Source organism: Felis catus, chromosome C1 (assembly GCF_018350175.1).
Source record: "Felis catus isolate Fca126 chromosome C1, F.catus_Fca126_mat1.0, whole genome shotgun sequence".
Taxonomy (NCBI): Eukaryota; Metazoa; Chordata; class Mammalia; order Carnivora; family Felidae; genus Felis; species Felis catus.
This window is the reverse complement of record NC_058375.1, coordinates 169613959-169629674: the sequence shown is the minus strand read 5'-3', so window position 1 is coordinate 169629674 and position 15716 is coordinate 169613959. Positions and strand designations below refer to the sequence as shown.

Genomic DNA, 15716 nt, shown 5'->3' with positions numbered 1-15716 from the left:
ATATTTTTATTTCTAAAATAAAGCAACATTCTTTTCTCAGTCCCACTTCTAAATCATTCTGAAGTCTACTTTTCAAAAGGTATTAGCTTTCAGGGGCTCCTGGGTGGCTCAGTCAGGCAAGCATTCAACTTCATTCGGCTCAGGTCCTGATCTCACAGTTAGTGAGTTCGAGCCCCACATTGGGCTCTGTGCTGACAGCTCAGAGTCTGGAGCCTGCTTCGGATTCTGTGTCTCCCTGACCCTCCCCTGCTCGCACACTCTCTCTCTGTGTCAAGAATAAATAAACATTATCAGACAAAGCACTAGTATCCAAAATCTATAAAGAACTCACCAAACTCCATACCCGAAAAACAAATAACCCAGTGAAGAAATGGGCAGAAAACATGAATAGACACTTAAGAAGACATCCAGAAGGCCAACAGACACATGAAAAGATGCTCAACGTCACTCCTCATCAGGGAAATACAAATCAAAACCACACTGAGATACCACCTCACGCCAGTCAGAGTGGCCAAAATGAACAAATCAGGAGACTATAGATGCTGGAGAGGATGTGGAGAAACGGGAATCCTCTTGCACTGTTGGTGGGAATGCAAACTGGTGCAGCCACTCTGGAAAACACTGTGGAGGTTCTTCAAAAAATTAAAAATAGATCTACCCTATGACCCAGCAATAGCACTGCTAGGAATTTACCCAAGGGATAAGGGGTGCTGATGCATAGGGGAACTTGTACCCCAATGTTTATAGCAGCACTTTCAACAATAGTCAAGTTATGGAAAGACCCTAAATGTCCATCAACTGACGAGTGAATAAAGAAATTGTGGTTTATATACACAATTGAATACTACTTGGCAATGAGAAAGAATGAAATATGGCTTTTTGTAGCAACATGGATGGAACTTGAGAGTGTTATGCCAAGTGAAATAAGTCATACAGAGAAAGACAGATGCCATATATTTTCACTCTTATGTGGATCCTGAGAAACTTAACAGAAGAACATGGGGGAGGGGAAGGAAAAAAAAAGAGAGGGAGGGAGCCAAACCATAGGAGACTTTTGGAAACTGAGAATAAACTGAGGGTTGATGGGCGGTGGGAGGGAGGGGAAAGTGGGTGATGGGCATTGGGGAGGGCACCTGTTGGGATGAGCACTGGGTGTTGTATGGAAACCAATTTGACAATAAATTTCATATTTTTTTTAAACAAAAGCAGAAATCAACTCTCTAGAAATACAAATATAAACTGCTAACTAAAAACTTTAAACAATTGTAAGATTAAAGGCAAGACAAATTTTAAAAAAAGAATAAACATTAAAAAATTTTTTAAAAGTTAAAAATGTATTAGCTTTCATATCATTACAACTTGCATTACCTACAATGTATTTAATATATTTTTTATCCAAAGAACTCATTAGATTTTTAAAAAATGGACAAAAAAGAGACAATTTAATTCCTAAAATTAGATTTCTTCAAAGGTCTGAACAATGTACTCGATTGCCTGTCCCTGGAATGTGATCTTATTCCTTACAGATCCATCTTCATAAGCTCAGAGCCTTGTAAAGGGTGGCTATCCAGCAAACTTTTGAGTGAACACAGTGAGCAAGTAAGCTAGTCAATCATTGTTCACAAGATTTAGTCTCCTTTGGGGAATCTAAAAAGACCCTTGTGAGGATATGGACACTGTTTGGTACGAATGTTTGAGTACATTTCTGATGTATTGCTGAGCACACTGACATTCTGTATGCAAGCTATTATTTATTCAACGTGTAAAAGAGCATCAGTTGTGAAAATGAGAATAAAATGAATGAGGTAAAGAGCTCAATTTAACAGTAATAAACGGTAATAAAAAACCATATAGGAGAGGAGCTGTTAATGAGATATAACATCCTAAGTTTCTACATTTAGAATGCAGCTAGAGTTAAGTGGTAATTAAATGATTTCAGTATTTATAAAAGATTCTGAAAACCAGTCATACATAACTTACTATAACTTAGATCCTCAGCTTTAATTAGAAGATAGAATGTTTCCTCTTCTCACTACCTAGAAGCTACCAGTTCTTTTCCAGAAGAAAAAAGAACCTATGCATTGGTTTTTTATTTTTGTATTTTGTATTATTTGTACTATTCTTCCACAAGCACCACATGCCCATCTAGACAGGTGAGGAGCACCTCTTCAGGAATCCCTCAAACGTACTTTTTCTTTACATTATTTTACATGCACTTTACTACATTTTCATTGTCCTCTAAATAAATTGAAGTGTGTTGTAAACCTAAAACTGCTCTGAAAATATGTATTTTGTTTTTTTTTTTTAAGTTGAAGATGGCCAGCTGAGCAAATAGTCTTCTTAGCTGATGTAATGCATATTTTAAATGTTACTGGAATTCAACTGAATGTTCTTAGAGGAACAATATGTACTTCAAGTCTGAGAAACTGCCCAATTTTGTCCATGGTATATCATTCACGGTAAGTCCCAACTTCCAAATCACCATTTTCAAGATTCTCTTTCTTCTATGCTTCCTTTGTTCAGGTTTTTAACAAAGTATGTGAAAGCTATAGACAACTTGGATTCTTAAAAACATTTCTTCATCGTGCACAGAGTAATTCAAACTCAGTTTATACATTCTGAATAACCTTTACTAATACTGATTATTTTAACCCCTTCCTTTCCACCTTCCATTCTTAAGACTTTACACAAACCAGGGGCACCTGGGTGACTCAGTTGGTTGAGCATCCAACTTCGGCTCAGGTCATGATCTCGCGGTCCATGAATTCAAGCCCCACATTGGGCTCTGTGCTGACAGCTCAGAGCCTGGAGCCTGTTTCGGGTTCTGTATCTCCCTCTCTGTTCCTCCCCTGCTCACAATCTGTCCCTCTCTCTCTCTCTCTCTCTCAAAAATAAAGATTAAAAAAAAAAATTTTTTTTTTTAAAAGACTTTACACAAACCATTATCTTCTCGGTAAAGACTTCTTGGACCACCCAGGCTACACTCTGTCAAATCCCTTTCATGATTCTTCATATTTTTCATTTGGTACTTGTAAACTTACCTATATAAAAAAGATGCCCTGTTCTTCCATATAGTTTGTAGACCCTGTCTCATTCATTTCTACATAGCAGCAGCTAGCCTGGTGGCTTTTATTTTTTTATTTTTATTTTTTTTTTTTAATTTTTTTTTCAACGTTTATTTATTTTTGGGACAGAGAGAGACAGAGCATGAACAGGGGAGGGGCAGAGAGAGAGGGAGACACAGAATCGGAAACAGGCTCCAGGCTCTGAGCCATCAGCCCAGAGCCTGACGTGGGGCTCGAACTCACGGACCGCGAGATCGTGACCTGGCTGAAGTCGGACGCTTAACCGACTGCGCCACCCAGGCGCCCCATAGGCTGGTGGCTTTTAAACACAAAGTTTTAAAATGGAGAGAAGAAAGATGAAACTCTAACAGTGAAGTTTATTTTATTTCATTTATATGCTATATAAAATGATTCGCCCATTGGCTCAGTCTATTACTGCAACTGTTATATCTCTAATTTTATCAGATTCTGGGTATCTTGTATTGTCAGAGAGGAACTGTAAGTGGCTACAAAGCTGAATAGTTAAAAGCATTTATGCCTGTATTACTATCAATATGGGGTGTGTGGTTTATATGTATCATTATCAAAATCAACTAAATTGAATTAATTTGACCAAAGAACAAAAATAATACTTTAATGTCTATTCTTTGGAGTTTAACAGTAATTTTTAAGGAAAGTTTTATTTGGCCTCAGATGGTAATCATTAGGACCACAAAACTAGATGAGACCAAGAGGCATCAGTACAAGCTCTTTCTCCAGGGTGGTCTAGTCTTAGCTGTATTTTTCAAAGCTTCATAGAAGCCTCTTCAGGAAATGAGAACATCAACCTATTACCTATATGCTCCAGTTCTTTCGGACCTTATTTGTTACTCATCAAATCTAATCCAAATTCTTCACATTATACTAAAAGAAAAGAAACTATTAAAAGACATTAGGCAAAATAAATACTTTATTGTTTTATTTTTAGAAATCAGCCTTTGTGTGATAATTCAAACATTTATAAACCTTCTAGATATTCTTTCAAAGAATATTGTTAACATCTCAACCACTTTTGATTAAAATTTCACACAAAGAAATAGAATAAGAATTGAAAATTATAAATGCTAAAGGAATAATTCCAATAAATTTCGTTGTTACTTTACACATTTATTTAATACATACGAAACCAACCAGGAAACCACTTTCCTTTTTTTGTCCCTAAAAACAAATAGTTCTCACTGGTTAAAACTGAATTAAAACCATCTATCTTGAGGAGAACAAATCTAAATTACTTTAATTTTGAAAAAAACAAAACAAAACCAGCTTATTCATTTCTATCCATTCAAGTCAAAGGCTCCATTATTTTGGCAATACTCTACTTAATTAGTCTAAAGGATAGAAGAAGAAACATCTCCTTATAGGAAGTCTGGACAATGCAAAAAGTATAGTGTTTAACATAAGGCATGTTTCCAAAAGAAAAATAGTATATAAGCTATAATAAAATTACATTTGTCTTGGTAAAGTAACAAGGCTTACAGTGTAAGAACATTAAGTAGTTGTAGGTAACCTCATACAATTCTATCCTACTGCTATTAGTAACCTCCTCAAGAATTAAGAGCAATTTTTACAACAGAACAGTTTTTTCTTCTTGGAAGTGACACTAATTAACAGCAGTGGAGGGAAAATCATTGGTTGCTTCAAGCTCTCAAAAAATGAATCAGTTATTGCACAGTAAATACCTCATAGAGGTCAGTGTTTTAAGAAGCTAGTCTGAAGAAATAGGTCATTTATAAGTTGGTTAAATCTGGAAGTTTTCAAGTTTTAAAATTAATTCTACATAGGGAATCAACTGGAAAATAGTGACATACAAATAAATATTAGGCTTTCCAAATGGCTATAATTTTGGTAGTTTAGAAAAGAAATAAAGTCAGCAAAGTGCCTAAGTTTCTATGTACGTTTTTAAAAAAGATATGCATAGAAGAAATAAACATTATACACTGTATACAGTAGCCCAGCTCAGCAGCAAGTATCTTCTGAAGCACAAGTAACACCTCCACCAGTGTCGGTCACTGATCACTCCAACATCACAGAGCTAGCACGATCCATGCCAACCTTGCAAAAGAAAGAGAAGTGAATGTTAATCATGTTTCAAGTATCGTTATTAATAGGTTCTTCAAAAACAGGATGAGAATGTTCTATATACAGTATATGTATATAAACAGTATACACACATACACACATTTAGACAAAAAAATTAAGAATGATACTAAGAATTTGTGATTCTCAAAATGCTGGTCCATAAACTATACACTGAAATAGCATTATAATCAATGCTATCAAAATAATAACCCAGGTTTGAAAGTTCTGATTTTTTTTTTCAAAAAATTTTTTTAACGTTTATTCATTTTTTTTTTTAATTTTTTTTTTCAACGTTTATTTATTTTTGGGACAGAGAGAGACAGACCATGAACAGAGGAGGGGCAGAGAGAGAGGGAGACACAGAATCGGAAGCAGGCTCCAGGCTCTGAGCCATCAGCCCAGAGCCCGACGCGGGGCTCGAACTCACGGGCCGTGAGATCGTGACCTGGCTGAAGTCGGACGCTTAACCGACTGCGCCACCCAGGTGCCCCTAACGTTTATTCATTTTTGAGAGCAAGAGACAGAATGCAAGCTGGGGAGGGGCAGAGATAGAGGGAGACACAGAATTGGAAGCAGGCTCCTGGCTCTGAGCTGTCAGCACACAGCCTGATGCGGGGCCTGAACTTATGAACCGGGAGATTACAACCTGAGCTGAAGTCAGACACTTAACTGACTGAGCCACCCAGGAGCCCCTGAAAGTTCTGATTTCCTCAATTCCAGTACTAATTTAAGTACTATAATGAAGTTTCAGTAAGATAACACACTATCAATAATCCCCTAGAAGTTATTATTATCAGATTTCACTCGCTTGCATTTCCAATGCAAGGGGTTGTAGTTTTTCACACTGTAGGATACCATATTATATACATTAAGAGTTAAAATTTAGCCACAGAAACAGTCCTGGGTACTAAGAAAACAAAGCATTAAAAATAAGTAATTTATAATTGGCTAAACAAAAAATTTCAGAAAATGTTACCTATAAATTCCATTTAATGACTATCTTGCTTAGAATTAGATGCTTTACTTGAAGACACTGCTGCCAAAAGTCCACTTACAATTTCCCGTCTGATTTCCCCAACAATGGACTCTTTAATCTAGAATAGAAAAAGAGAAAAATGAGAACTCAACAATATGACCATAATCTACTTTTTTTGTTTTCAGAAAATCATAAACAGCACTTAATTCATACAGCCAGCTAAGCCACAGAGAAAACTATAGCCTTCATATGAAACCCTCAGGAAATACAGAGATAGTGAGGAATCATGTCCATCTCTCCTCAAGCCCAGGTCAGACTGTGAGGTCACTGTGCAGTCTAGCATAACTCAGATAACTCCACTATGAAACATCACAATTCTTAAGTTAAAAACATTAAAAGTGTTACTCCATAGATTAAAAAACTTTATTTGCTTCATGACACAAAGTAACCCACAAGAACAGTTTAAACGTTAGATTCACTTTTATGTTTTTTATTAATGTCTATTTTTGTATGGTAATCAACAGTATACTCAAATGTTCTCATTGTTAAGAAAATTCATTAGTGGAAAAATAATATACAGGTATATTCCCTGTTTATACCAACTGAAGGCAAAGTATCTAAAGAAGTTAAATATTATTAGGATCTAACATCCACATCTGAAGTGGAAAGAAAAAAATGAAAATTTAGTACAATTTATTTTAAAACATGAAAAACATCCTCTAAACAACCATAAACTAAAGAAATAAAAGTTTTCTTGGGGCGCCTGGGTGGCTCAGTTGGTTGAGCATCCAACTTCAGCTCAGGTCACGATCTTGCAGCTTGTGGGTTCGAGCCCCGCATCAGGCTCTGTGCTGACAGCTCGGAGCCTGGAGCCTGCTTCAGATTCTGTGTCTTCCTCTCTCTCTGCCCCTAACCCACTCGCATTCTGTCTCTGTCTCTCTCAAAAATAAACATTAAAAAAAAAATTTTTTTTTTAAGAAATAAAGTTTTCTTTACTTGTATGGTAAGTTTGTCACCTGTCTAAAAACTTTGTTTCAGATAAGGATATTAAATCTTATTTTATTGTTGGAAAAGGCACATAGACCTAGGGACAATGATAATTCCATCAAGATTTTCTTGTCCAGATGCTCAAACACTACACATGCCTATCCATGCCATTTTCTTTCTAATGATACAGCATCACCTCCAAATAGCTCTTTGTGAAGGCTTTAAATGTGGATTTCCTGAAATAAACTGATAATGTGTTCCCAAATTAGAACTTGAGACACTTTCAAACCAGCTTTTAAAAATTCTACATATCCACGGTTTCCTGTCAGCCTGATCTATTTCCTAAAATGTTCCTAAGTACATCCTGAACACATCTCAATTGAAGTCTTTCCAAGAATGGTTCTGTATTAATCTGTCATGCAAAACTGGTACATAATACAGGGACTTATACAGAAGTATTCATAGAAACAAATGCTCCTTAGTTACCAACCATCTGTATTGGAATATATTTAAATAAATACAAGATTCTTTTACCTCCTACCAATATTTCTAAACTTTAAAACATCATGAAAGTTTCTGACTTTCACAGTACTTGAGATTTATTTTTAAATGAGTACATGTTGGATACAAATATTATGAAAACCAGAATCTCTTTGCTGCAATGTACTATATGCACAAACACAATGTGTTGAATCAGAACCTCTGCAAATGTGTATTTACAAAAGACAATAAGTAGCACAGTCTTCCCAGTCCTGTTATTCCATGCAATATGGTAATTTTATTAACTTTCCTTGTTTTGTTTTTGTTTTGTTTTGTTTTGTTTTTTTGAGAGAGCGAGGGAGAGAACGAGCAGGGGAGAGGGGCAGAGAGAGGACAGACAATCTTAAACAGGCTCCATGTTCAGCATGCAGCCCGATGCAGGGCTCAATCTTATGAACCTGAGATCATGATCTGAGCAAAAATCAAGGGTCGGACACTCAACCAACTGAGCCACCCAGATGCCCCCATTGTTCTTTATCACCCCCCAAAAAAACAAAACAAAAGCCAAAAAGTATTCTTTTCAAACCAAAATGTGTGCCAACATTTTTTGAGTAATGTCCAGTGCGGACATTACTAGAATAAAGCATAACAAAAGTGTGTTATAATCTGAATGGGCACAAAATAGATACGTTTCATAAAATATTAATATTAAATATTGTTTCAAATAATATTAAGAGGAAAAAATAAAAAGCGTTTAGAGAACAACAGACTTTAAAATACTAGGTCATGAAAAGTAAGGGCAATCTCAGATGATAGTGAGGACAAGACAGTGTAGCAAGAGCAGCTTGGATGAGAAGGGAGCAAGAAAGGAGTGCAGCTAACAGATGGTTCCTACCAGGGAGAAGGAGACTGGAACAGGAAGGGTGAGGCCAAATGGGGAGTGTCTGTGCTATGAGTGTTGTAATTCAGGGAGAGAACTGGGTCTCACTAATGTATCCCAGAATAAAGTGCTCCATAAATGAAAGCACCAATGAGAGAGAGAGGGAGAGGGAGAGAGAGAGAGAGAAGGGAGAGAGCAGAAGCACGAGAGAGAGAGAGAGCGAGAGAGAGAGAGAGAGAGAGACATCTGACACTAAAGGGAACAGAAGTAGAAAAACAAAGGATTAGAGAGAAACCAGCACCGAAAACAACAAAATGCACTTAATAATTTGCTGAAGGAAGAAGCATATGGACAAATAAATTAGCTCCAAAGTCTCGCATCCTACGGATTAGGAGTAAGAAAAGTCCACTGGGATGGGAAAATTGCCTTTAGGAGCACAATTTCCAGAAGAAGTGGCACAGGGGGAGGACAGATGTGAGTGAGATTAAGAAAATAATTCTCACTGGCAATATAAGCAGAATGAATGCCAGTGTGAAGTGTGGGGTACTAACTACATCCACTCAACAGGCATCTACTAAGTGACTACTTCGGGGCAGCCATCAGACCACGTGATCACTACAAAAAGTTACACTAAGAATACAGACAAGCTATGTATTTACCAAAATACACATTTCAAGTGTGTTAGATAGACTGTAAGAAACATATAGGCATGAACCAAACCTAGGAACTACATTCAAAAAGAACTCTCTAAAGAGAAAAGCAATCTATGTTTATTCTTTGATATTTAACTTCTGTTGATCTGCTTCTATGGCACATGCTCATTTATTCTATTAAGTAATCTTTTTATTTTTTTTAAGTATCAGGCCACTGATTACATACATCACAGACGACCTGGGCAAATTCTAAGAGAGTGTAGTTTTCCCTCCAACAACATATACAATCTGAAAAATGGGTTACCTTTAACCTGACAAAAGCTTTGTTACTGAATGAGCATATTAAATATTTGTCTGAAAGGACTTTCAGAATTCTCTTTCAAAAGAATTCTGCTGTATTAACACATTATAATGAAAGCACACTTTTTAAAAACATCACAGATGGTGAAATGATGCAAACAAAAGCCTGACAGACATCATTGTTTTCATGCACCCATGAGTGCAGGAAGAAAACTTCCCTGTTAAGTGTCTCCCAAACATGCCTAATCCTCACCTGCAAAACTGTTCAACACAAGCTCAAATCCTGCTGTCCTGAAGAGCGGCTTTGTTAATGATGTCAGGGGCACAGAATTTACTGGAAAAGCAGAGTCTAATTTAATTTTCTTGGTGGCTGATACGATAGCTCTGACAAAAACTGGAATTCAGTACCATGTGTATTTAGGCAAAAAGATTATGGATTTGAAATGAATAGAACCAGGACTAATCTGAATTTTACATATTTTGTAAATAAAGTTGAACAGACCACCACTGTAACTGAGTTAAGATCGTATCAACGCAAATTACTTTTTTAAAATTATAAATGGGATTGGATTAACTTATTTAATAACATGTTTTTAAGGCGCTTCAAAATAGCTTATTTTCGTAAGTACATCAATGTTCCTCTTCACACCGTGTTTGATCTATATAGTTTGCTTGATAAATCCTTATTTGTAAATAGCAAAAGGATAAATGTTAAGGCCAACGTCCTACAGACTCTGCCAAATTTTGAATAGTAACAAATTCTGAAAAATTCCTCAAACATTTGCCTTGCATGCCAATTTAAATGTCTTCAAAATCAAAAGATCGTTCTTATTTTATGGGAAGTTCTTATAAATGATTAAGTACTACTGTAGGACCAAGAAACAACCATCTTTTCTACATGCTGTGTTGTATCAGCCAAAGAATCAATGTTCTGGTCTAGGAATACCTTATTCCTAGGAAATTACTCACAGCACATATCAGGTCACCTGTTAACAAACAACTTTAAAAATGAGGACTCAAGTGTGCATTAAGGGAATATTTATGCCAAATGAGCAATATTAAGTTGAGTTTTCAAGGAAAACCTATTAGCTAAAGCAAGCTAAAAGGAACAAAAATACCACATTTCTAGAGAAAGAAAAAGTACCTTAAAACTTACTTCCTCAGTTAATTAATATAGTGTGGAGAAAAATAATTACTTCATTTTACTCGACAATTGATCTTTGATATTAAACATATAAATAAGAATGGATTATAATCATTTGCACCTAATGAGCAAGGTGGATGTACAGAGCTTGCTAAATGTTCACCAGGTACATACAATGAACTTAAAAGAATTAGGTTTACAGAACAAATCAATATCAAGAATTACAACCTTTTATATGTTTTTATTTGTTTGTTTTGTTTTGTTTTGTTTTGTTTTTAAGTAGGCCTCATGCCCAGCACAGACCCCAGTGCGGGTCTTGAACTCACAACCCTGAGATCAAGACCTGAGCTGAGATCAAGAGTCAGACACTTAACGGATTAAGCCACCCAGGCACCCCTAGGACCTTTTAAACTTGAAGTTGATAATTCATGTCATGAAAAGAAATTACAAACATGTAGTCTCTTCTGCTAGAATGCATATTTTTAAAATGTAAATTTGTCTCAACATGAGTTACTGAAATATTAGGAAACGAGTATAATATAAATTTCATGTCTGCTTATATGTAGTTTCATCCATAAGAAACACGGGACGAATGCAGAGAACTGCACTCAGCTGAATACAGGAACAGAACACACAAAGTGCACACACAGAAACATTTACGAGCTATCTCAGGTCACTGTGTTAGGAGCTACACCTACCCACATCTGCTATTAAAACTTTCCGTTGGATTTCATCTTACTCTCCTCTGCTACTTTGCAATACCTCACAAGCTGCAATCCTTCCAAACCCCAGTTCCACAAGCAAATTTCAGGTATTTTTCAAGGTCAAGTACCATATTTATTATAGTACTTAAATATTTATTAACCATTTCACATGTATACTATTGTGCTATTTTTGCTAGATTTCTATCTTTTTTAAAATATGTCATGTACAAAGTTTTAGTTATGCTTCTATTTTCCAAATAAGCTCTGTGGTTTTTTACTGCACCAATGTGCACAGCCCAACAATTTTTAGGAATATATATATATATATATATATATATATATATATATATATATCATATCATAGCAAAAAAGACTGTATTTATTTTTAACATACTTCTCAAGCTACTATTATGCAGCTATGAATGATGGCACCCAATACACATGAACTAATCTCTGGACCCAGGGGATCAATGGCCCATTTGAGGGAAGAGTCTGGTCTGCTGCCACCATTCTTGACCTATAACCACTAGAAATTTGTTCTTTCTTACTCACGAATTAATTCCAAAAATACATTAGGCTCATATTGAATTTATTGGAAATATGCAAATTAAAAACAAGAAGCCACTGACCCTAATTTCTCTGGCCCATTTTGACCTTTTCCATTTCTAAATTCTTAGTTCTTAAATACATTATACTACATGTTTTTCTGTGTAATTTTTGGATTGTTTCCTGAGTTAGTCTTGTTTGTCTTCCTACTAGTCTTTAAGCTTAAGAATTTCACATCATTCATTCATTTATTTGAAAGAGTGAGTGAGAGGACGAGAGCATAGGAGTGGAACAGAGGGGCAGAGAGAGAGTATCCCAAGCAGACTCCACACTCAACACAGAGCCTGAAACAGGGCTTGATTCATTGACCCCAGGATCATGAGCCAAGTCAAAATCAAGAATCAGATGCTCAACTGACTGAGCTACCCAGGTGCCCCAAGAATTTCATATCTTATATGAAATCCCTTACAGAGCATATACTCATTAAGACTCTTATAAAATGATTTTTTTTAATGTATAGGCTATCTCCCCCTTTTAACTAATGGAAACATCCTTTCTGATCATGTTTTTAATATATCAATGGTAAAAAAAATATATTCAACATGTGTTATTTTTATCCTGTGCATGCTACTGCATTTTGTTCCCAAGCACAGTGTAATGTGGGAAGGAAAGGAAAAAAAATAAAGCCATCAAAACTTGTGATCTGTAGTCTCATTTTTTAAATGATATAGGGGCGCCTGGGTGGCTCAGTCACTTAAGTGTCCGACTTCAGCTCAGGTCACGATCTCGCGGTCTGTGAGTTCCAGCCCCGTGTTGGGCTCTGGGCTGATGGCTCAGAGCCTGGAGCCTGCTTCCCATTCTGTGTCTCCCTCTCTCTCTGCCCCTCCCCCGTTCATGCTCTGTCTCTCTCTGTCCCAAAAATAAATAAACGTTGGAAAAAAAAAAAAAAAGATATATATATATTACTCCTTCTAATTGCCAGTTCCCAGTGCCTGAAACAGCTATTTTACTAATCTTCTCAATTAACTTTTGACCTCTGACTACTAATCTTCCTAATTTTTTACAGTCCTTGTAGTAACCTAGAACTATGGTTAAATGCTTCAGGTTTACACACTATCACCCAGGATAAACCTTTTCCTTCTGTATTTCTATCTTTGAACAACTCATGTATCTTCCACATATCTCCACCCACTAAGCCAAATCAAATTCTTTATACAAATCACAACACTATTTTCTCATGTCAATTGACATTACACAGTGATGATTTTTAATCCTGGAAGAGATCTAAATCATAGTCCCTATTTTACAAATGTAGAAATAAGAGGTCTAAGAATTTTGTCACATGTTTAGATATTTTGAATCCTACAAACACTTTCTTCATCAGAGTGAATATAGAAAATTGCAATTACTTCACACTGGAGTATAAAATTTGTAGAAATGCCATTAAAACCCTATCTTAATAGACACGAGCTAGATCAATGGGAAAGTTCATTTAAAAGCTCAGAAAATTACTGAATACAGTGAATCAAAGCAGTATCTTATAATGTTCAAGTAACATTATTATCCAACTCATATCTCCAGATAAATTAGGCATAGATTTTACTCACCTCTCGTATGACTTGCTGCAACTCATCTTGCTCCACATTTTTATGCATTTCCTCAGTAGCTGGCATTAATGGGATTTTTCCATTCCCTTCTTCCACTACAGATTTAGGTCCTACAGCCTCTGACGCTTCTTCAGCTGCACCAACTTCCTCAGAACTTTCCACATCTGGAGGTGTCTGCACAGAGCCCATTCTAGAAGGAGCAGTGGGCGTCAGGGCCACTGACGCTCGGAATACTTTCTTGCTTGGTACCAGATGGGTCTTGGGTTTGCCCACTGAGTCACTACAAGGTACTCCAGTTCTTCTATTAGCATGAGAGGGACCAGAACATACAGAAGAGGACTCTGATGTTGCTTGGGAGAAAACGGATTCTGAGCTTTCTCCAGGAGGAATTTCAAATGCCATTTCTCCAAGTCCCATGCCTAATTCAGACTTCAGATAGGACTGTTCCCGCATCAGTTCAGTGACCTGGAAATCAGAAAAATTGCAATTCTTCTCTCTTGAAATTAAGACTGGTAGTTAAAAGAAGATTAAAATTCTAGCTGTGATGACTGCCAGAAATCACTTAGCTTGTAAAGACATGATTCTAATTCAATCATTTAGGAACTAATCAGTTGCATTTGCAACAATATAGGAAAATATAAATTCATGGTGAGATAAAACCACGAAGTATGTAACTGGACTATACAGGTGGATGAAATTTTACTTGTTACCACATGGTATCCAAATTACTTGTAAGGAATAGTAAAGAAAAACAAAATAGCTGCTCATAATGCTTCTGCCCTCAAATTAACCAATTTCTTTAAAAGATAATAAAAATTTGGGGCTCCTGAGCAGCTCACTTGGTTAAGCATCTGACTTTGGCTAAGGTTGTGATCTCATGGTCTGTGAGTTCGAGCCCTGCATCGAGCTTTGTGCTGACAGTTCAGAGACTGGAGCCTGCTTCGGACTCTGTGTCTCCCTCTCTCTCTGACCCTCCCCTGCTCACGCTCTGTGTCTGTCTCTCTCAAAAATGAATAAACATTAAACAAATTTTTTAAATATAATAAAAATCAGACTTTTGTTCACAAAGTAGTCATCTTACAGATCCAACTACCTAAAGGACCCGTAATCAGACTGTGAAAGCATATTTCCCCTGCCGCATAAACACTTTTTATACCGCATTACTTCCTTTACACCATAAAGATAAATCACTATTGCAATTAACTAGCTTTCTACTAGTGGCCTAATATGGCAATAGACTTTCACAAGTGCCAAACTCCCTTCCAATCAATTTAGGTAATACCTATTTCTGTATGTAAAAACAAAAAACATTTCATATACACTAGGAAAATTGTGTTTATGAAATGTTTTATCATTCCCTTCCCCAGTGATTTGAAAGGAGAGAGGCTTACTGGTTCCATTACATTCAATGGAGAAGGGCATGACAAGTTATCAGCGCTTCTACTGCCACACATTCCCTGGAAAAATAAGAACAATATATATATATATATATATATATATGTGTGTGTGTGTGTGTATGAATAAATTGTTTTTTCAAATTGCAAGTGTTCCATAATAAAATGAATTGGCTAATTATTACCCTGAAACATTCCTTTATGTTGCAAAGGTCACTCTCAACATGGCACCCTATAAAATGTGTTATTATGACTAAGTGCATAAAAGATGTTCTGGTTCTCCACTGTCACCAACACACATTTCTCAGAATAATGGATTGAAACATTTTATGGAAAAAGATATTCATCAATGATAAATAATACTCTTATTCTATGCTACTCTTATTCTACATATACACATGTAATACACACACATTCTTATTCTACTCCATATGTGTGCATATGTATATGTATGTACAGAATCATTCACTGCTAACAAAAACAACTGTGTTGTTCAAATAACAAAGAGAAAAGCTCACAATTTCAACATTTCAAAACAATGCATTTTATGACTGCAAAGGTCATAGCAAAAATAATCCAATGCTGAAGTTTAAATTTCATGGAAAGAAACATTAGAAATTTGAACAGTGATACAAAATAAAGAGTGTTTTATTTTCTTGACTGTATACATGTTTTTTGCCTTTAAAAAGATCTCATTTGATTCCGTAAAAACCATAAAGACTGGAAAAAAATCCAAAATAAAGATAAAATTTATAGGGAATAGTTATTTACTCAAAGGCAAAAAAAGCTGAGTGAAATATATGTTTATGTTCTTGGCAGTTAGTTACATGCAGTGATTAAAATCTAAATTAGTCATGTGTTA

General features: G+C 36.0%; 1 protein-coding gene across 2 annotated transcripts in view; it reads right to left on the bottom strand.

Annotated features, from left to right (window-relative positions):
• Positions 1 to 3996: 3996 nt before the first annotated feature.
• ITPRID2 (ITPR interacting domain containing 2) overlaps positions 3997 to 15716 on the bottom strand; it is a 40427-nt gene continuing 28707 nt past the window's right edge. Inside the window, exons 15-18 of one of the 2 annotated variants that reach the window (XM_011285388.3) lie at positions 14852 to 14917; positions 13461 to 13925; positions 6160 to 6277; positions 3997 to 5156 (exon numbers count right to left, since the gene is read on the bottom strand). In XM_011285388.3, the coding sequence (XP_011283690.1) occupies positions 6173 to 6277; positions 13461 to 13925; positions 14852 to 14917 (636 nt within the window). In that variant the 3' untranslated portion in view covers positions 3997 to 5156; positions 6160 to 6172. The remainder of the gene's footprint in view (positions 5157 to 6159; positions 6278 to 13460; positions 13926 to 14851; positions 14918 to 15716) is intronic. The other variant, XM_011285389.3, reaches the window with a different exon arrangement.